Below are 24078 nucleotides of genomic sequence, written 5' to 3' on the forward strand. Positions count from 1 at the left end.
GCTTTTGAAAACCTTCAAAACAGATATTTACCAAAATGCCACTGCCTGGACAGCTTGTTCAAAACAAAGGATTTAATAGGCCTAACTTCAATATTTTTGGATGGGCTTCTTTCAACACATCATACTACTTACCTAGTATGGAGGGATGTCTTCAAACCAGGTCCAACTAAGCTTTAGGTCCATCAACCAAGTTCTTCTTCACCAATGAGTAGTTCAACACCAAATCAATTAAAGTTTCCATAAGGAAACACCATCATCAATATCCATGGGTTTTGGGTCAAACACCATATCCTCTACTGAGATGGCCCACAAAGACATCATCCCTCATTTTGGGACATTGGATCAAACCTAAGGGAAAGGTCTGACATGGCTTCCTAAGATTTTAAAAGATAGTAAAACTGAAATCACAATCAAACTTCAAAGTCAACATTAAACAAACCCTACTTGACCCAAAACAGATCGGGTTTCTGGGCTAGATTTGGGCTGGGTGTCACAGGTTCAATGGGTTATGCAGTGCATCACCACTGTTGAATATCAAATCAAAATCAATGGTGCCATGTCCAAACCTATTGTACCACAGAGGGGGATTAGACAAGGTTGTCCATTTAGTCCTTACATTTTTATCCTTTGCCAAGAGACTTTTTCACAAAGGCTTAGTTCCAACTTAGGTATCCCTCGATTACCGGGTTTGAGGCTTTCCCGTTTTGCTCCAGAAATTAACCATCTCTTTTTTGCTGATGATAGCATGATATTTTCCCCTGCATCTATCTCTAATGCATCACAGATAAATGTTCTGTTGCAAGATTATGAACAAGTCTCTGGCCTTCACATCAATCCTAAAAAGTCTGTTGTTCTGTTAGTACCAGAACCCCTCATGATCTCCGGACTGATATAGTCTCTGTTATTGATATTAAAGAGGTCAATTCTCATGGAACCTATCTGGGTCTTCCTTCCTCTATTGGGAAATCTAAAGTGCCGACTTTTTTCTTTTATTTTGAAGCGTCTTAATTCTAAATTATCTGGGTGGATGGGGAAATTACTTTCTCATGCAGGGAAGGAGATTTTAATTAAAGCAGTCGCTTTTACTCTTCATGTCTATGCTATGTCGTGTTTTCTCATACTCAATGAAATTTGCAAACAAATGAATCAAAGGATTCGACAATTTTGGTGGAAAAATGACTAAGGAAGGGGTATTCATTGGATCAAATGGGAAACCTTGTGCAAGGGCAAAAGAGATGGAGGCTTGGGGTTTAGGGATGTACACTGTTTCAACAAAGCTCTTCTTGCCAAACAAAGTTGGAGACTTCTAACAAACCCAAACTCATTATGGGCCCAGGTGATGCATGCAAAATATATAAAAGACATTCCATTTTTTGAATGTCGTGTCCCAAAAAATTGCTCATGGGGTTGGAGAAACTTGATGTCTGGGAGGGATATTCTTAGACAAGGCATTATTAGGCAAGTGGGAAATGGTGCTAATGTGCATATTTTTAAGGATCCATGGCTTCCTTCATTACCTTTCCATGGCATTAGTAGTGCCCCTTTGGGACATAGTCCAATTTGGGTGCAAGAGATAATTGATTGGGACACTTGCCATTGGAAAGTACCCTTACTTCAGTCTCTATTTTCTCCAGGGGATATTCAAGCTATTTTAACACTCCCTTTATTGTCTCCGGATACGTTAGACTCTTGGATTTGGGACAAAACAAAGGATGGTAAGTTCACGGTGAAATCTGCTTATTATCAATGTTTAGCTATGGCTGATGATCAAGGTAATGTTGCTTCTTCTTCCTCTTCTTCAATATATTGGAAAATGATTTGGCAAATTTCTACTCTCCCAAAGATTAAACAATTTTTGTGGCGATCCTCATATGAGGCTATTGCAATTGGGAGCTCCCTCTTCTCGAGAAATGGTTCACACACCCCTCTTTATCTAATTTGTGGTTATGGTTCGGAGAATGTATGTCATACTTCGTTTTTTTGTCATTATGCTAAAGAGTGTTGGAGACTATGCCTCCTCTGTATTAATACATCTGATTTTTTAGGGATAAATTTATTTGATTTGATGGATTTTATCAAAATAAAGTTCCATGGTTATGACAACTTAACCCTAGTGAATCAGATGTGGAGTCCTTTAGCTTGGTGTATATGGAATACTAAGAATGCTGCACTCTTTAGAGGGCTTGAGACTTCCATAATTCGTACAATGACTACTTTCTCTTATCTATGTGCAGATATACAATCTCATATGATGAAATCTCAAAGGGCTCATGGGGATTCGTATCCAAGGCCTAGTCACATCATTTCTGAAGAACTTGCTCTTTTTCAAATTTTTGTTGATAGATCATGGGATAGTACTTCACACAAAGGAGGTCGAGGGTGCATCATGTGGGATTATAATGGTGGTTTTGTAACGGCTCAAAGCAAGTTTGGTCATAGTGCTTCACCAACCTTAGTTGAACTTGAAGCAATCAGAGATGGCATTATTCTAGGCTCTTCTTTAGGAGCGGTGGATTTGCATCTTCATTCGGACTGTTTACCCGTTGTTAGGGCTCTTCTGGGTCTACAATCATCTTTGGATTGAATGTATCTCAGTTTAGTAGTAGATATTTTGAAGCGTTGTTCTTTTTTCCATAGGGTTTTTTTTAGTTATATTCCTAGAATTGACAATGGCTATGCGAATTTTCTTGCTAAGGGTGCTTGCAGGTTATCTCTAGAGATCTTGGTGGAGTATACCACCTTTGTTTATTGTGGATCCCTCCCGTTTGTGTTGGTCTTATGACCTTAACTCTTTCATTTAATTTTATCTCTACTTTTTTTGTTTTGGCCAAAAAAAAAAAAAAAAAAAAAAGTGATAAGCCACTTAAGCACCACCCCCATTTAACCAAACAATCAAGATTTAAGAATTTTGAGGAAAAATTTATCCAACCATTTTTTCCCAACCCACTTCAAATTCTTCAAACAAACGGTACCTAGTAGATCCCATAAGCAGCCTCAAAGATCGAAAGTAGGTGGTTTGTGCTTGGGCACCCCTTACCCTCTTGGATTGTATACCACGAGAACACAAGTATCCAGCAACCGTGTTAGAATTTCTTCCTTCAACCATAGACATAATGTATGAATACAAATTAAGGAGTACATGCTATACCCGAAGTCTCTAAAGATTCACTTAGCCCAGACAGCAAAAGAAGCTCAAACAATAGTGCTATGAGTACCAGGCAGATCCACTAAAAAGAAGATAGCCAAATCCAAAGGGGAGATCATGCTCAACACAGCTCGACATGAACATATAAATCCAATACAGGGGAACAAAATTACTGTCAAGGAAAAAACAGGCACCAAATTGAAGAATACTCCAAAAAAAAGAAAAAAAAAGGGCCAATAGGACAGCATCAACTCATAACAACTCAACAAAGTATTTAGGTTATCAAAGGGAGTCGTATTGGATATTGGATCTGGGGATTAGTGACCAAAAAAATGGTGTAAAGGAAGCTCAACAAATCAATTGAAAGCCTCTAACAAATAGGGAGGATACTCAACTCAATAAACCAACAAGCAATAACACCACCAATAAGCAAATAACATCAATTTCTTAAAGATAAAAGAGTCTAAGAGACCTTAGTTTCATTCCAAAAACAAGCAACACTCACATAATGTCATTTTGCAGCCAACAGCATCTATTTAATAAACCATAAAGCATTTGAGATGAAATAATGATGCAAACTGGAATCTAGTGGTACCTGAGCTGCTGCATGAAACAAGTTTATGCTCCCAAATATATTCCCTTCATCCAAAGGAGACCTTAAGAGTGTGAAGAGGATCTCTAGGCAGTTTTAGCAAGCCAAACTTCATTGCAAAAGAAACTGTATGGAAGGAGAATAGAAGGCAACAATGTAAGCTAGGGGTAACTCTTCTACAGCTGTTTCATAGTACAGTTATAACCCACCCCAGCATCCCCCCCCCCCCCTTCCATTAGGCTGTGTGTGAAGAATGAGACTACTGAATCTTCTGCGTGATGTATTTTGCATGGTATAGCCTCTGATGGAACTGCTACCTTTCTCAGTCAACTCTCAACCAATGAAGTGCACTCTGTACCAAGAGGCTAGGATTGAATCAGTTCAAGTAAGCGAACAAGATCTCACAGCCAAAGAAAGGAAAAGAAGAGAGATTGAGAGAACCAAATGTCTAAGAGTTGTGTCCTCTTACACCTATTTCATTCACTAAGAATAAGAGATAAAGGTCCAATATGGATCCCTTTACAATTGATGAACAATGCTCAAAAACCATTACACAATCCCAACAAACTTCCTTCCCCTTCTACATTGTTTCCTATCCGACATAGTAACAAAACAACATTCTTACATCAATAGAATTAAATATAAGCACAACCATGCTAAAGGACACACTCAGAACCTGATAATTTAACCTAAAGAAAAACATCTATAAGTCTTTGATGTAATTCATGAATACCAAAAGCAATCCCTTAGGATTTCGCATGCTGTCACTATCTTGTAAGAGATCTGGACCCTGTTCCTACCAAATTCTTCAAAAGGTAACATGGAAAGGGTATAAGGCATAAATTTCTTCGCTCCTAAAGTACTGTAAGCAACCTACCCAAATTGACTCAATCCTCAGCACACAGACGGGGCATTGCTTAATACATATCTCCCACTATACTTTCCAACACACTCATATTTGCATGAGCTTGTCATATGGGCTATTCTTAGGTCAAGACAAATTGATCCTGCAGTCTCACGTCAAATATCAGACAATAACATGTAGGCCAGTGATAAACCACTCTGTATTTGAAGACAATAACATATGGGCCAATGATTAACCAATCTGTATTTGAAGACAGTAATAATGTGGGTCAATGATAAACCACTCTATATTTTAAGTCTCAACAGGGACAACAGTTGCAAAAAATAAGACTTCTGGTCTGAAATTAAGAATAAATCAATCACAATCCAGACAAGTGAACTAGATTAGGATTAGCAGATACTGGAAACCAAAGGTTAGAAATAAGTATCTTTCTGAAATAAACTATCGATCACCAATGTCAACATCTATAAACCTCTAAGAGCTTCATCACAGAGAGTTGAATTTTCCAAAAGCCTAAACACTTAGATTTCAAATTACCCAATATCGCCTACACTTCAAAAGAACATACCGAAATGGTGTAACCGTTCAAATAAAAAAGAATCCTAGAAGTTAGACTCTTAACGCTTTCTGAAAACTATAAATAAAGAAACACCCAGCTACTCCTTTTCGGGAATATGCATTTTCATACAGCATTCATGGAGGATGAAGTTACCACTTGCCACACAACTGGTATTTTCATCCTCGGAACAAAATTCGACCGAAATTAATGAAATTTAGGTTGAAATGCCTGCATATTTTGAAATCGAAACGAAATACAAGGTCAGGCAAGAAAAGTTTCTTGTATCGTAATTCCAATCGATACGATACGATATTTCGGCCCGATACTGTATCGAGCCGAAACGATACATTCATAGGCTATAAAATGTCCATTTTCGACCTATCGCTGTTTTCGCCTATTTCGAGCGATATCGCCAAGGTGATTTCGACCCTCTTTTCAATTTTTTTTTTATTTCTCTTGATTTCATCCTTCTTTTCACCTAATTTCTACAACTTCATTTCAGTCAAACACTAGATTTGCTCCTCCATTTGTACATTTTCTCGAGCCTTGCAAAGTGAGTAACCAACTTCCTCATTTTTTTATTTTTGTTTTGTTTGTGCCTTAAATCTTCTTAAATCTATGAATTTGTAGTATCAAAATTAATTTTTTATTCTTCATACTATTTTTTTATTTTTCTGTTATTAAAAATTATTTAGTAAATTATGTATATTGCTAACAATGTCTATGTATAGTAGATGTATGAGCTTCAAATTGATGTATGTGAGAGTTGAGACACCATATTGCTATGATGGTGTTGAATCAATTTTTTTTCTGTTAATTATGTAAAATAGGAGGTTATTATTAAAAGCATGTATGTAATTTTTGCAGCATATTGTAGAGCTTTTCAAGATACTTAGTGTGTATTTTTTGTATCAGGCACTCTCTTTCAAAGATGTCAAACATACCTTGGCAACACGGGAGGCCACTGACAGTTGATAGGAGGAAAAGCGAGTGTAATTACTGCAAGAAACAAATAGGAGGAGGTGGGGCAACTAGACTGAAGGTGCATCTAGCTGGTGGAAACAGGGAATGTGGTAGGGTGCCGAAGGTGCCTATAAAGGTCAAGAAGGCAATGGCCTCATATATTAGTGGGGGAAAGCAAAAGAGGAAAGAGAAAAGAACACAAGAGGGAGGAGTTTCCAGGATGCATGCTTAGATGACCTTCCAGATCCCAAGGACTATGGTCTAGATGAGCCAGGAGAGTATGGATGTGACCCTAAACCAAGAGGCCAAACAGATCGGAGAGCAATGATGATGAGTAGGGAACAACAGAGGGTTGATGACATGGGGAGGCAACAGAGGTCTTTGGGTTGTGGGTCCTCTAGAGAGCCAGTAAGTATAGGAGGCACAAGCAACTCCCAAGTCCCTATGAGGAGGAGTTAGAGTTTGAGGCAGGAGGTTCCTATCCCACGGGCCCCTACAAGGGGTTGAGTTTCATCAGCACATCCTACAAATCCAAATCTAGAGATTCTTCGCAATGATCCGTCCCTATTTGTGAGGCCTGAGCATAAGCAGAGAAAGTTGAAGCACTTATAGGGGAGTGTGAAGGAAAAAATGGGGATGGCTTTTCCCAAATGGGTTTATTACCATATTATTCTAGCACATACAGCCCAAAGGACCTACTATAGGGATATGATTGAGGAAATAGGCAAGGCTGGGAGTGGTGTACAAGGACCGACTCCATATGAGATATATAATGTCTATTGCCTAAGCATAAAGAGGACTTAAATGAGTATATTAAGGGATTAAAGCCCATGTGGGCTCATTATGGAGTGATTGTGATGGCTGATGGTTGGACTGGTCCCACTAGACAGTCCATCATCATTTTCATGTTGAATTGTGATGGGAGGACAGTATTCCTCAAGTCAGTAGATGCATCCGGTGATAAGAAGGGATATGATTGAGGAAATAGGCAAGGCTGGGAGTGGTGTTCAGGGACCGACTCCATATGAGATATATAATGTCTATTTGCCTAAGCATAAAGAGGACTTAAATGAGTATATTAAGGGATTAAAGCCCATGTGGGCTCATTATGGAGTGACTGTGATGGCTGATGGTTGGACTGGTCCCACTAGACAGTCCATCATCATTTTCATGTTGAATTGTGATGGGAGGACAGTATTCCTCAAGTCAGTAGATGCATCCGGTGATAGAAGGATGCAAAATATATTTATAAATTATTAAAGCAAGTGGTGAAGGAGGTTGGAGTGAAAAATATGGTCCAAATTGTGACTGATAATGGCTCCAACTACAAGAAAGTTGGGTTAAAGATGCTGGAGAATTCCAGGTATCTAAACATATAGTATTAATTTTCATTTTTAAATACATATATTTACATTACATGTACACTTTATGACTTTGTATTGATGCCTTGATGGATGGACAGATATAAGCTCTTTTGGACTCTATGTGCTGCTCACTACATTAACTTGATGCTGAAGGATATCGGAAAGGTCAAGCTTGTGAAGAAGACCTTGGAGCAAGCCCGACAAGTTAGCACCTTCATCTATAACCACACATGCATTAAAGATGATGAGAGACAAGTGTCAGGGTGACTTAGTGAGGCCAGGAATAACCTTTGCTACTAATTGGATAGCACTGTAGAGCTTTGACAATAATCAAGGAGAGTGGAGACTGGAGAGCCATTGCTAGATGAGGAGGGAGGTCGTCCTAGTAGACAGATTTTAGAGGAGATGGGGGCTGATGTGGAGGACTTCATGGCCCAGGAGGGGAGTGCACATGCAGCGCCCGCCCGTCCCTTCATGCCACACCCTAGTGCATCCACCCAAAGTGAGGATTTGATTGTCTGGTCCGTGTGACTCAGGCCTCCAACGATAACAATGATGGTGATGATGATAACGATGACGATGATGATGATGGAGGGGATGAGGAGTGTGTTGGACCTCGTGATCAGAATTCAGCTGATCCTTGGGACAAACCACCACCACCAGCACGTGAGAGTCAGGGGAGAGGACGACCACCGAGATTCATAGGCGAGAGTCAGTTCACCCACGCGACACAGGATTCAGACCATACTAGCGCTACATCTCAAGGCCAAAATGTTTCCTCTACATATTCGAGGAAGGGGAAGGGGATACAGCACGGCTATAGCATAGAGGACACGCCATCATATGGGTCCTACCATTCGGTTGATGCCAAGAGGTTGGTGGGATCTATGAGATCGATGAACTTTGATGATTCTAGAGACTCTTCCACCTCCAAAGGATCCGGATGGCATAGGCCTGCAGAGTCCTCATATGATACTGCTATGGGTAGTATTGATTCTACTGGTTCGACTTATGAAGCTTATGGTTATGGACCATATGGTGTCCCTCCTGGCTATCAAATTCAGGGTCAGCCACTAGTGGAGCCTTATGGTTATAGAGCAGCCTATGGAGCTTATAGTGTCCCTCCCATTGTCACCTATTGGAGTCCACCACTAGAACCTTATTGTCAGTATGGACCTTATCCTTATGCTAATAGCCAGGATGCTCCTTCATTTGTTGAGCAAATTTTCCACTCTATTCCACAGCCACTAGGCCCACCACTAGCTTTTCCATATGCAGTTGAGCCAGTTCTTTATTCGGAGATTGACAACTTCCCACCGTCAGGAAATCTTAGGCATGTGGATGAGGACACGTACAAAGCTACAGTTGTTGACTACGTCGACAACTATATGGGGCAAACATCATAGGACTTGTAGTTGCCATTTGTATGGGGTGCAAATGGAAGAGGGAGACATTGAATAGAGTAAACTTGCAATTAGTAACATACTCGCTTCTTCTCATATGTAGTACATACTTGAAAAGTTGGATGTTACATTTTCAATGTTTTTTTGGTAAACTAATAGTTCTATAGTGTTTATTATGCTTGAAATAGGTAGCATCCAAGAATCCAAATCATTTTGAGTCCATATGAGGTCCGAAATTGAAGTTACAAATGTATGAAAAAAAGTGTCCAGTTTCGGTCGAAATTTCAACCGAAACATAGGAATTCCGGCCTTTTGCAAGGTCGAAATTCCCATATCGACCGAAATTTGTTCCTTGTTTTCATCTAAGTCCTTATCACACCTCACTAATACTATGTCAAGATAAATACATTCTCCCAAAAGAAATAGGATTAAACGAGATAATGAATATGCAACTGATTCATCTCTCTTCATTTAAGCTTTGTCGGTTATTAACATTTGAAGTTCATGCTCAACAGTAAACTGAGTAATTATAAAGTTGTGCAGCTAATGAACTTCACAAACAATCTACAGCATTTTCAACCATTAAAGCATTCAAAGAAAATAGTTAGCTCCCAGGATGCACTACATGATGAGGACATTAGAAACATTTTCTTTCCGCCAAAGTAACCAGATAACTATTGAAAAAGGAATGAAAAAAGAAAAAAAGAAAAAAATGCAAGTAGCTAAATGAAGGTAGACATTATAGAAAGTGAACAGAATATAGCATACTGAACAGTCAAAGCATTGTCAGGTAAAGGAAATTAGATCTAACAGGATTTTGCTACGCTGCGCTAGTAAACCAAATATTCAATTTATCTCAACAAAATTCGTCTCTTTGAGAACTTAGTCGTCTTTCACAAAGCCCCTGGCAAAAGGATATGGTAATATATTCAATGTTCTTCTTCTTGCTGAGCACCATTCACCCTGCTCTTGTGAGAGAGATAATAAGCGAAAAGAACATGAGAAAAATCTGCTGTCATGGTAACCTGACATATCAATAACTACAATCATGCAAGTCAACCATCCAAGTAATTGAACCAGCTTTCCAGAAAAGACAAGGCAAGAAGTCCATGTTCCCTTCCACATAATGAGTCCATGTTTTCTTACACATAATGAAGGAAGACTTACAATGGTTTCCATAGTTAAACAACGGTTCAGGTTGATTCTAACTGATTGGTTACTGAATTGTTGAGCTTACCATTTGAATGCCTGGCTTTAGCACTGCTGTATTTCCCCAGCTTAGGCTGAAATAAAGAACTCAGCATCTTCTCTAGATTCTGAGCTGTGTACTTTGCATATTTGCTGGCACTGGCATCTTGTTCAACCAAGGGTCCATAGTTCTGCATGTAACTCCTGTAAACAGGAACAATCGTTTGTATTGCTAGCTGGCATGTCTTCTCTCTTAAATCCTTTTCAGACACAACCCAGTTGGACTGATTTTTATACATAGTATCAAAAGCCTCATTGAATGCCTTGAGCCTTTTCTTGACCAGATCACGAGCTGTTGCTCTCCCACCTGAAAACAGAATTAAACCTTCTCTGCTTAGGAGCCCAGGAAGCTTACTCCAGCTTTCTCTCAAGTACAGGGCAGCATAATACTCCTTGCACTGTTCATGCTCCCTTAACCATGCATCTCCCAAGAGATCTCCAAGCTTTGTGCCTTTCAAATGCTTGTAGAAATGCCAGTGGTTATTCATCAGAAAAAGATAGGATAGAGTAGCATCATCATAGGCTTTTGACCATGTCTCCATGTTAATATCCATGGCCTTTATTATATTCAAAACTACATCAGTAAGAAGCCCCTCCTGGAATTTCTCTTGCCTCCAACTGCGGTGAATGACCAGAACCTGTGTCAAGATTGGCCGATAATCATCCCCAAGTAGCCGATTACAGTAGTCAGTGATAAAGCTCACTAACCTTGGGACACTGCCATCTGAAGGAGGTGGATTCTGTCTCTGCAACTCCACTTGATCCAACATTTCCCAGAAAATCGCACAAGCCCCCTCAATAACCCTCTTGATAAGATCCCTAGTCATGTTTTGAATATCAATGCAGGCTTGCCCTCCAAATAGACGGTTGAAATCCAACCTTAACTTGTTCAAAGAAGAAAAAATATCCAACAGCTTCAGGAGCTTGATGGGGTCATTCTTACTGTCGGTAACAGTCTTCCCAAATTGGAGAAAAGCGAGAATACCCGCCTGGGCAGCTATCTTAGCAAAGCAGTCTTTCCATTTATCGTTTCCAATCTTGTCAAATACGTCATTGCAGAGGTTATACTCAGCTTCAAAGAGGTGCTTCACAGCAAATTCCAAATGCTTGCCCCACTGAGCTATATAAACCTCTATGCTCTGCACGTCATTGAACTCAGAGACGGATATTTCAAGGTAATCCAAATTCAGAGCTTGCAAGCTTGCCCTAACATTTGAACTCCGTTCCTCAACGTAGATTGATATGCATTTATCAAGTCGTTTGTTAGCCCTTAATCTCTCAATAATTGCCTGTAGCTTCTGGATAACTGGGACTGGCAAAGGCGAAGGAGCAATGCAGGCCTGCTGCTCTCCAAGGCCAAGGGAAGATGATGATGAAGACATCATCCGTAGAGGAACACTGTTTTCAGTAAGAAGCCGCCGGAACTCCGCTTCCAGTTTGTCTAACGCAGCCTCAAGAAGCCCACCTTCTAGGCGAGCCCTTTCCTCGTCGGTCTGCAACTCCCGCAGTCTCTTCAATGAACTCTTCAAAGTGCAGAGATACCGATCGTCTGCAACAGCGTTATCTTCCAGGTATTCCACGATATCTTCCAACCATTGAATCGCTAACCCGCAATTATCAGCAAGGAACCGCAAAGCCTCTTCAAGCCGTTTGAGAACTGCGAGGTACCCAGAGAGATCCGAAAGAGGGTCAGACAAGAGCATCCTCTCGAGTCCATGGACAGCATCGAACACCTTAAGAACTGCAGCTGCAGGGCCAACAGCCCGATCTATGTGCCCACCAACAGCAATCAAAGCCTCTTTCTGCGCTCGAATGGGGCGTACTGCAGCTTCCAAAGAAGGTAATCTCTGGTTAATTTCCTCTAGTCTGGGACCAGCTTTCTCCAGAGCAAAACCAAGAGCTTTCGATTTCTCTAAGCTCATCTTCAAGGACTTGCGTGCTGCGACAAGATTCTCGATGCTCTTCAGCGACGCCATTCCCACACCACAAACCCTAGCAGCCACTGACTGACCGAGCTTGACTCAATCAAATGCCAACCCCAAATCTCCAGAAACTACCCTAAGCTCCTAAATTCAGTTAAAACTACAGAGAATCGAATCGCCAAGTTGAGAAGACATTAACATAAAAGTATATTAGAAAATGAAGGAACAAGTTTACATTTTCATTATATACTAAACTCCCATTCTCGGTCTTGAAGTCATCAACGGATTTTTCATCCGGGTGTTATAGTGGCATACTCCATTTTCTCCACCAAACTTCACCAAATCGAACTCAGAAACGTTGTAAAACATACCAGATTCAAACCAACCCTCACGAACGCACAAGAAAGAGGAGAATTCCACAACTACCCAACAAAAAAGGGATCCAAATGAATGGCTGACGGTAAGTAAGAAACCCGCTGCAAATTAGAAAGGAGACTTCAGAATGGGTAAAATGCTCGAATCAAATAAAACATTTCGCTATTGTAACAGCAAGGGCGCTAATTCAGAACTTGATATTGAATCAAAAAAAATTTCCCCCTTTCTGTCTCAGATACAATAAGAAAAATACCCTAATATCCAAAAGGAAAACAAACCGTTTTAAAATCGACTACACGGAAAGTGTATGCAAGTAAGGTCTCCGTTTCTCTATGTCACCACGCCTGCGACGACTGCAAGTCTGCAACTAGCTAAAGAGCGAGGGATAGAATTTCATTTAAAAAAGTCTTTTTCCTTAAAATAGAATAGTTTGCATCTGTTTTCATGTGATTACTTTTGACAAACCCCCCAACAGAGCGTCAGCGTGGTGATAGTCCGGATTACCTTTCCAACATAGAATTGGCTGTGCTCCCTTCACGGTTTTTTTATTCCATAGAAGGGGAAAAAAACCACAATAGACCTACATGGGTCTCACCTTTTTTTTTTTTTTGTAAATTTTTCATTTTTATGGCACAAACATATCAGAAAAGCACTGATACGGAGAAATTATAATCGAAGCGGGTCCAACCTTGGTTCGACCCTCGACCCCGGTCGGGAAGAAAGGAACCAACTCGCTTCCAAGCGGACCGGGTTCAAAAGATAGCTTGCTGAGGAAGTAAACTGACTCAGTCAACAAGCACGCCTGAATCCGTGATAATCGGAGTGGACGATTAGTCAAGGAGATGGTTAACAACACTTGCGGGAGATACTGATCGTGATTATATGGATAACTACCATACAACGATCATATTAACAAAAGAGTTATCTATTAGCCCAACCATAAACGGATCTATTCGTTAAGATCTGACGGCTACCCGAAGAAGGCTCAAATACATCCAACGAAAGAGATTCGAAGATATACACTATATAAGACATCACCTACTCACAAGGTAGGAGAGAGCATACATACAATCCGAATCGTATTCTCAATATTCGTATTCATTCATTTGCTCTGTACTCAAGCAGAGTCTTTTTATGATCAGTTCATCAACTGACTTAGCCTTTGGAGGTGGACTCCCAACCCCAGCGGTCGGGCCACATCTGACGTTCGTCTTTGCAGGTCATCCACAAGAGATCTAAGGGCTGAGTATATTTTGGACGCATCATTTGGCGCCGTCTGTGGGAATCGCTTCAGAAAGCCATGGTTACTAGATCATAGACAAGCAGCAGCAGCTGCAGCGGCCCAGCGAGAAACTGTCACTCAACTTCCAGGAGGAAATAATCCAGAGGATATCCCTGAGGGAAGTCGACCTCATGAAGTACGAGAAGATGGTGGTCAGGGAGGTAATAATCCTCCTGATCCACTCCAGTACCAGCTAGATCAACTAAAACTCCAGCTATTGGAGATGAATCAGACACTTCGTACGTTGACCAGGCAAGTGGTGGCGCCGTAAGCACCTGATCAACATGAAGCCGGAAGGCGTATAATACAGAGGGAGGAAATATTGACTTCACTCCCGCCAGGACGTTCTCCACAAAGGGAGCGAAGACTGATAGATGACCAGAATGTTGGTCAGAATTTCCGGGAAGACGTCCGGAGACAAGAAAGAGAACTTAGGAGAACGGGAGAACTCCCTAGAAGAGAAGAGCGATTAGATAGACCACAAGAAAGTTCAACTCATTCGACGACAAGGTTGGTCGGAGGAGTGCAAACTCACTCACCAACCCCCAGGCGCGCGGTTCGGGATAATGCTCGTATCATCGGTGATCGATCAGCACCATATTGGCCAAGAATTGGCCAATATCAATCAAAGACTCGGACAATTGGCGAGAGGGAGAATAACCGATGATATTTATTCGGTTATTCGAAAGACTCCGTTCGCCGAGGCCATAGCCGGATATCAATTTCCTCACAATTTCCGGTTACCAACCTTTTCTTCGTTCGACAGTTCGGGAGATCCTATCACTCACATCAGTTACTACCACCAGACTATGATGTTGCAGGTAATTCAGATGAAATCCTTTGCAGGGTTTTCGATTCATCTTTGACCAGAGCAGCACATAAGTGGTTTTCAAATCTCCCATTGGGAAATATCATGGACTTTGAGGAGTTGGCGCGAAAATTCATCGGACGATTCCAAAGTGGAATTCAGATCAAGAAGACCGAGGAGACCTTGTTTACTATTAGACAAGGGAAAAGTGAATCGATTCGAGAATACCTAAAAAGATTTAACAGGGTCACAATGGAGATTGAAAATCTAGATGAATAGGTAGCTAAAACTGTTTTGTTCACTAGACTCACCAACCGGCGACTCTTGGAGTTACTACTTCAAGACATGCCCACCTCCTATTGTCACATCCACCCAGCTGGTACCCCATTTGGAATACCCGGGATGTGATCCACAGTCCAAGGATCAATGATCTGAGGTCCATGCCTCCCACATACACGGTAACACAATCATGAATAGTAATAATCAATGGTAAAAACAGCTAATATCAAGTATCATGAATAAGACAAGATTAACTAAATCAGAGTGCGGAACATAGATAATAAATAAGGTATGATCAAAATCATAAAGGGTGAGAAGGTGTGGTAGCCACCCTCTCAGAGCAGCGGAAAAGTATTAAATCAAGTTAGTTACATATCCAAGTGTCACCGGAATAATTCAAAGACAAGTTAATTACAAAATCCAAGGTTCCACAAATACACCAGGGGAATGGGGCACTATGCTAGGGTTTCTTCTATACTAATGGTAGTCTCCTCAACAGTATGAATGAAGTAAACCCAGTACTGCCGCTCCCGCACAACTGTGGGGCTAACCCTGGTATGAATAATAATCCTCATCGGCTCCAATATACGAATCCTCACCGACGCCACTACCCGGAGGGTAGTATGTGGAATCATAGTCCGCCTCATAGGAGGTGCCATCGTAATCTTCGGTACTTGGAATGTAATCTAAAACATTTGCACAAAAGGAATAAGTTCGAAGAACTCAGCAAGGAAGTTATTCCATAATTAGAAATCATACCCATTCAAAACATATAATAATGCAATGTGATATGGAACATATGATGCAGATATGAGCCTAACTCTATGAATGCTGGTGTTTAAGGTAGACATGCTTTAAGTCATAGCACCGTACTTCTCTGGGTCGTCAATCACTCTCACATTTCCAGATCTTGGGAATGCCCGGGGAAGATCGGTAAAGTCATCAAAAACCATGGTAAGGGGATCGGTCACTGCTCTCTCACATCACCATTTGGTCAAGTACTGGCGCATGTCATAGTAAAGCCTAGCCCAATGCAAGTCATCTACTCAGTCGGTCAAGGCAGATTCAAATACGTCCATTCCTCACCCCCGGCGATCCTTTCCGGTATCCTTCACACTAGAGTCAGTGAAACCCAGGATTTCGGACTCATCAACCCTATTGGTCATCCACATATAGTAAACGGGAAGCTCTCACGTCCTCTCACGGATTGGTTACCGGTCTTGAGCGCCCGTGAGCCCAAGTCTATCCATATGCAACTCTACCAATAAATGGCCCCTTTCGGTATCCGGAGCATGGTTTATGTCCCCTACCGGATTGGCTACCGGCCTAGAGCGCCCATCCAACCATACACTACCACGGGTTGTTCGGTCTCAATGCCCTTCCGATTCGGGTCTGACACGACAAGGATGAACCTAGCCACACAACTAGACAATCCTATGTATGTCATCCAATAACTCGGGAGAGTGTCGATAGGCACCATCGGAGAACATCCCATACTATTCCCTCCGATGCCCAAGGACGAAGTGTCGGTAGGACACCCTCCAATCCCAAGTCATACGTAAGCAATCACACATCAAATCTCATCATTCTCATGCATCCAATGCATATTCATAATAGTAATCAAATCATGATATTGAAACGAATCATTATAAACATAAGCAAATCAAAATGATAAAGTAACACAACCAATGTATAAAGATTTAAATGTTACTGTTCTAACACATATGTAACATTATCATAATGATTGAAAGAAATTTAGGGATTTCATTCTTTGAATAAAGCACAGTTCAATACTTGATGACTTATATGTTTATGGATATAACCATCCTTACCTTGGATGAGTTGATGATGAATTGAGAATACCAAGAATAGTCCAATAGAATTGTTAAGGCCCTAAACAAACATCAATAATAAGTTAGAAAAGAAGTCGGGAAGATCGGATGTCATTTGAGTCAAAACTGACCAAGGTTGCTTTGTCAAGAACAACTTTGGTCGATGGTCTTGGTCGATGGTATCGACCAAAATGATCGACCAAAATAGTCCTCGGGCAGAATAGTGGATTTTTGGGGATTGTGGTCCGAAATGAGTCTTCCAGTGTTTGTATCAATCTGAAACTTGGAGGCATACTTAACAATAGTAGTAGGACACTATAAATCAAGGAATTAACCCAATCCAATGGTCTAATTAAAAAGCCCCAATTTGAGCTATCAAGTTCAAGTGATAAACATCATGGCATGAGTTGGAGTTGATTGCGTTGATGAGGAATAGCATGCAATAGCTAGAGGAACTAATAGAAATTCGATTGGAATCATATGGCAATGTTAAACATGAACATAACACACTCTATAGCTCAGTTTGATATCAAATGGTATGATGTTAATAGGTAAATCATGGAATACATATGCTAGGCATGAGATATAAGCATTAGCATCAATGAATGGCTAAGGGAATCATGGATTGAGCATGAGTAGGCACTTGGAGTGGTGGTTGCAAGGTTGCAGCACCATTCCAAATGTCCCATCAGCAAGATGACAATAGAAAAGAGTAGAAAATGGTAGGGTAAAGAGTGGAATGAAGAGTCATACCTTAGTGTGGAAGATGAAGACAAGAATCAATGATAAACTAAGTGTCTTTGATGAGATACCCTTCACACTAACCAAGGAGCTGCTTTGGGAAGCTCTCCCCACGTTCCCGTGTGAGAAAAATGATTGCAAAAGGCTCAAGGCTCGAGGTCATATTAAATAGAAAAGGAATATTCCATGGAATCATTAACTTGGAGGACCGGGACATTTTGGTCGATGGTCCTTGGTCGATGGTATCGACCAAAATGATCGACCAAAATGTTTCAAAGAGAAAAACTCAGGTTTAGAACAGCAACTTCAAGTAGGGATTTGAAAGGCTATACAAGGTCAAATTGAGTGAGGTTTTCTTCCACAATTCAATCAAGAAGTCTAGTTTCGGGAAATACCTTCGGATTGTGCACAGGAGGTCATTTGGTACATCAACCATATTAATCTTCTCCGATGCGCAGACTTTCCTTAAACACTGACAATGCATTTAAGCAAGGGGTATCATTGTCAATGTCCATGGGCTCGGTCTCCGAATCATGATCATCAATCAGGATGGTCCATAAATCTCTTCTTCCACCGCTTCGGGTCCTCGGACCTGAATACAACAGTGGATCCGGGTCAGGGTCAAGGTTAGAATAGGGCTGGATATAACACCTATGCTGAACTGATGCAAAGGTATCAGAAGCAGGCGGAGGTAAAGGAGATCCTGGATGCACGTCAAGGAGACAACAAGGCCTCTACAAAAGAACAGAAGGCCCCCGAGAAAAAGTAGAAGCCGAAGCAAAATGTTCGTGATAGAGTTGGAAAGCCTCGTACGACGTGGCGGCAAATGTCTCCCGACCAAAGCGAGTATACTCCATTGAATACTTCTTGGGCTGATATCTTGAACATTATCAAGAAGCAGGATATCCTGAAGTGGCCACCAAAGCTTCCCACGAAGCCTGGGAAGAAACATAGGGAGAGGTATTGCCATTCCACAAGGGTTACGGTCATTATACCAATGATTGCAGGCACTTAAAAGCCGATATCGAGAGATTGATATCGCAAGGCCACTTGTCCAGTTGCGTCAAAGGGAGACGAATGGAACCACGAGACACAGGTAACAAGAGGGAACATTCGGTAAGTCCAGAATGGCCAACCGAAGCTCTTAGATCTAAGAAAGGTAAGGAAGTGATCGATGCCACTCGGTCACCCATACTGACAATATTTGGAGGTCCCGAACTTGAGTCGCTTCGGAAACTAAAGGTCAAATCCAAGTTCGTTGGAACTGGAGAAACGCAGAAGAGAAAAAGGCTGAATGGTGAGGGTTCGATCACCTTCGGTGAAGAAGATGAAAGAGGCGTCTGTCTACCTCATGATGATGCCATAGTCATCAAAGTAGAGATTGCACGCCGAGAGGTACACAGAGTGTTAGTTGACACAGGGTCTACTGTAGATCTTTTATCTTATGCAGCTTATCAAAAGCTTAAAGTGGATGAGGATCTAATGAAGCCGTCATCTACGCACCTATATGGTTTTGCCAAATCGTCCGCGATAGCTGAATGGTCTGTACAGCTGGATTTATCAATTGGAAGCTTCCCCAAAGAGGCTACTGTTCGAGTAAACTTTTTGGTGGTTCGGGAACTTCCAACTTACAACGTCATTCTCAGAAGGCCATCCCTATCAAAGTTAGGTGCTATAGTTTCGACAAAGCACTTGAAGATAAAATTCCCAACCGAAATGGGAATTGGTCAGGTTTCCTCTGATCAGAGAATCTCCCGACAGTGCTATGTAGCATATTTGAAAGATAAGGAGGGCCCCAGGAAGGTAATAGCATTACCAATAGATATACAAGATGATCGGGACGAGGCAGAGATGAAAGACCCAAGCCAGTCGAGAAGTTGGAACAAATCCAGCTGTATTCTGATAATGAAAAAAGAACTACCCATATAGGATCTGAGCAGCTAGAGGAATTCAAGAAGGAACTGAAGTTTTTTCTTCAACAAAACAGTGATGTGTTCGTGTGGTCTGCAGAGGATATGCCGGGAATTGATTGGCAGGTTGCAGAGCATAAACTTTGGATAGATCAAAGGTAAAACCAGTTATTCAGAAGAGGAGAAATTTCTCCATAGAAAAGCACGAAGCCATCAGAGGCGAAGTTGAAAAATTGAAGAACTCTGGGTTCATTGAACCCATTGAATGCCCAGTCTGGTTGGCCAACATGGTAATGGTCAAGAAGGCAAATGGAAAGTGGAGAATGTGTACAGATTACACAGATCTCAACAAGGCTTGCCCGAAAGATTGTTATCCGTTGCCCAGGATAGATCTTTTAATAAATGCCACCACAGGATATGAAACATTAAGTTTCATGGACGCATACTCGGGATACAACTAGATCCTCATGAATAAAGAGGATGAAAAGTTTACTGCTTTCATGACTGATCGTGAAAGCTTCTATTACAAAGTCATGCCGTTCGGCCTGAAAAATGCAGGGGCTACTTATCAGAGGGCAGTCAACATAAAATTCAAAGACCTGATCGGGAGAAATGTGGAAGCATATGTTGATGATATGCTGGTAAAGAGCACTGCAAGATCAAAAAATATCAAAGATTTAACAGAGGTATTTTCAGTACTCCGGAAATACCAGATGAAGTTGAACCCAGAAAAGTGCGCCTTTGGTGTATCATTGGGCAAGTTCCTAGGTTTTATGGTGTCTCAAAAAGGTATTGAGGCAAATCCAGCTAAAATACAGGCTTTGATAGACATGGAAGCACCCAAGACTGTTCGAGATGTGCAATGCCTAACAGGGAGAGTAGTTGCGTTGAACCGGTTCATCTCACAATTAGGAGAAAAGTGCCTACCTTTCTTCAAAGCACTCAAAGATTTGAGAGGCAGTAAGGAGGCAAAATGGTCAGAAGAATGTCAAAAGGCGTTCGAAGATTTGAAGGAAACACTGGGAAGACCACCACTCCTGTCCTGACCAGAGAAGGGAGAAATTTTACAACTATATTTAGCAACATCCCCCTCGACAGTAAGTGCGGTACTCGTTCGGGAAAAAGACAAGAAACAGTGGCCAATCTATTATGTCAACCACGTACTACTCGACGCGGAAACAAGATAATCCCAGATTGAAAAGCAGGCTTTGGCTCTTATGGTAGCGGCCAGAAAACTACGGCCATACTTTCAGGCGCATCCAATCGAGGTATTTACTACTTTTCCTCTTAGTAAAGTTCTTCGTAAACCTGATTTGTCTGGAAGAATGGTGGCATGGTCGGTCGAGCTAAGTGAATTTCAAGTAAGTTTTAAGCCTCGAACGGCAATCAAGGCCCAAGCATTGGCTGATTTTGTAGTAGAAACTACTGCACCGATAGAGGAGATTATCGAGCCTAGTATTCCAACCATGTGGGAGGTATACGTGAACGGCTCAAGCAATAAACAAGGAGCTGGTGTTGGGATTCTTTTGAAAAGCCCAGCAGGTTTTATTATTCGTTATGCGTTAAGGTTTGCATTCGAAGCAAGCAACAACGAAGCGGAGTATGAGGCTCTAATAGCTGGACTTCGCTTGTCAAAAGCATTGGCAATAGCAGAGGTAACTATCTTTAGTGATTCACAACTTATTGTCAATCAAGTACAAGGGGAGTATGGCATCAAAGAACCCCAACTACAAAAGTATCAAGAAATTGTGCAAGCGTTGCAAAAAGAATTCAGGAATCTGAAAGTATGTCAGATCCCAAGAAAGGAAAATATAATGGCAGATGAGCTATCAAGACTAGCTAATGCCAAGGAAAAGAATTTAGACCCTTCGGTCTATATTGAGGAAGTAACATTCCCAAGCAATCAGGAGAAGGAGATATCCTATATTGAAGCCGAACGATGCTGGATGGACCCGATCGTGGAATATCTCAGAGATGATAAGCTACCGGAAGATCCAAAGGAAGCAAGGTTAATCAAGGCATGGGCATGGTACCTTGTGTCGGCGAAAAATCGCCAAGTCGCTGGGGGGCGACACGAAACCCCCCAGCGACACCGACTTTACCCAAAGTTGACGATACATCGCCAATTCTCGGCGACATATCGCCGACGATCAAATAGTCGAGCGATCCACCATTCCTCCGGCTGCGGTGGTTGTTTCCTCTCCCCCTCCCCCTCCCGTCTCCCAAACCCATAAGGTCACTGTTGCAGAGCTAAAAGGAAAGAGTGTTACTCATGAAGATTGCCATTAACGGAGATGACCTTGGCCGTAGATGGATCGGCATGATTAGCAGTAGATTCTGAGGAGAAACACGAACTCATCTCCAAAGTAACCGCTGTGATTCGAGAAACGTTGATTGAGGAATAACACGGTCTTCAGAGAGCCAAGGATTCTGTTGATGCAAACAAATTTGCAAACAGGGAATAACAGAGAGAGACAGAGAGTGAAGATTTGAGTCGGTTGCGCAGCAGCGAAGGGGGTTTTAACTTTTTAAAGGGTTTTGATGAGCTAGGAACTTAGAAGAAAGAAGAAGAAGAAGACGAGTGGGGGCAATGGCAGAATGTGAGTGATGACTTGAGCGGCAATGAAACTGAGCAGAAAAAGGGCTTCAGTTTAGCGCTTCATCAGCAAGGCAAGAAAGAAATTATGAACTTACCAACCTCATATCTTTCGAGTAGTGGAGTTGCATCTTGTTCATTTGGAACTGCGTGTGAGGATGTCTTCTGCTAGTGCCCAATTTTAAGCTCTATGTGGACTTGTGGAGAAGATGAAGAGAGAAAGAGTTAGGTGAGTGAATGACAAGTCGCACGACATGTCGATATGTATCGCCGTATCGGCCGTGTTGACAGGCACCGACACGGTGATACAGATTGACATGTCGGACCTTGGGTATGGGTAGCGCGATTTATAATGCAAAATGGAAGGTTGTACCGAAGGTCCTATGCTGGACCCCTCTTGAGATGCTTGGGTCCCGAAGGATCGGAAATAGCTCTAGTAGAAGTCCATGAAGGAATTTGTGGGGCTCATAAGGGCGGTCGAGCTCTAGCCCACAAAATTTTGAGGCTCGACTTGTCACGCCCTCTCGGCTGGTACCCTATCCGGCATACCCGGAGTGTGATCCACCCCGAAGATCGGTATCGGTGATCAACCTCCCACATAAACAATAACATAATCATGACAATCATAATAAAAGTCGGAAGATAAACCATAGATCCAATAAAGAAGATGATCATAAATGAATCGATAATAGTATATCGTGTCCGTGTGTGGCATCCCCTTTCCCGCGGGTGCTCTGTAAACTAGCAATCTAATCCCGTGCGTCTTGGGTACTTTTTCTCCACTTTATGACAACATCCTTATGTGTAAATCTCATAATGGCACAGGCCTTCCACTCGTGGTCGGCTAGCATCGTCGGACATAACCACTCGCGGGTCTTCGGTGTTTGTGGTACCGATCACCTTCCGGGTTGCCTCTTCGCCTTGCGCTTCTTCTGGGCCGTCATTCTCGTCTCGGATAGTCTAACAAACATTGTACATAGGTGGTTTCAGCTCGGTGGCGTTATCCATATAACATATGGCGGATTCCGCAATCATAATGCAATATGACATGAGCAAGCTGATGATGATCTAACTCTTGTATGCTGGTCTCTGTTGGCGGCATGCTTTAAGTCATGCCCGTACTTCTTTAGGAGTCCACTCACATCCTCAACCATTTAAGTATCTTGGATTCTCTCACGGATCATTTCACCGGTCTTGGCGCCGTTGGTATGGGTCCTTCATCCCTCGGGACAAACCATGGCAGGGGTTGTCACACACTCTCTCACAACCATTTGGTATAGTCTGGCGCATGTCGGGTCCTGCTGCGTCTTCTACTTAGTTACATCAAGTCGATCCGGTACTTCCATTCCTCGTCCCCGCGTCCTTTCCGGTTCCTTACCTGGTCCTCTGTCCCGCTCGGACTCATCACCCTATTGATCATCCACATTGGTCGGAGCTCTCCGTCCTCTCACGGGTTGGTTCCGGTCTTGCGCCCGTGGCCCAAGTCTAACCATTGCAACCCTACCAATAATGGCCCCCACAATGTGTTCTGTCCTCTCCGGGTTGGTTCCGGTCTTGGCGCCCATGAATCCCCATTGCTCCACGGGTCGTTCGGTCTCAATACCCCTCCGATTAGGGTCCCATCGACATCCTAGCCAAACACTACTAGACAATCCTGTATGTCATCCACGGTTTAGGGGTGTCCGGGGCATCTCCGGACATCCCATATATTCCCGTGTGTCCGGCGGTGTCAAGGACACCTCTCCATTCCAAACCATCTTAGCATACACATGCATCAATTCATATCATCACATATTGGTAACTTCATATTGGAAGAAATCAATATTACAATCACTTGTATACGTTGGTGTAAATCATACATGAATCAATTCAATATGAATAAGTAATGCTACGTAATCAGTTATGCACGTGTATATCATTGTAAGAATCTAATTTAGGAATCATATCTATGATATTCAAATATAGAAACTAGATTCATGCTATCTATGTAATTAAGGAAATAACCATCCTTACCTTTATAACTCGCAAAGGATCCTAAGAAATCAGTAAGATCTTGGCAAACTTGAGAAGATGTCCTAAACAAGTATATACAACATATTAGGAAAGATCCCTACGAAAGGTACCAAAACATCCAACACGACCAGTTCGGTTGCTGTACTCATTGGTCGGTGGATTGGTCGTGCCCGTCGCCAAT

At 42.0% G+C, this 24078-nt stretch overlaps 1 protein-coding gene across 1 annotated transcript; it reads right to left on the bottom strand.

The window, feature by feature from the left end:
- Nucleotides 1-6478: 6478 nt before the first annotated feature.
- EXO70G1 (exocyst subunit exo70 family protein G1) lies at nucleotides 6479-12923 on the bottom strand. The gene is made up of 2 exons (XM_089156167.1): nucleotides 12715-12923; nucleotides 6479-12537 (listed from the first exon to the last, which is right to left on the bottom strand). The coding sequence occupies exon 2, from the start codon at nucleotides 12113-12115 to the stop codon at nucleotides 10085-10087; it is 2031 nt and encodes a 676-aa protein (XP_089012293.1). The 5' UTR covers nucleotides 12116-12537; nucleotides 12715-12923; the 3' UTR covers nucleotides 6479-10084.
- Nucleotides 12924-24078: the final 11155 nt, after the last annotated feature.

Source organism: Hakea prostrata, chromosome 5 (genome assembly GCF_041222555.1).
Source record: "Hakea prostrata isolate BN-2017 chromosome 5, UWA_Hpros_2, whole genome shotgun sequence".
Classification (NCBI taxonomy): domain Eukaryota; kingdom Viridiplantae; phylum Streptophyta; class Magnoliopsida; order Proteales; family Proteaceae; genus Hakea; species Hakea prostrata.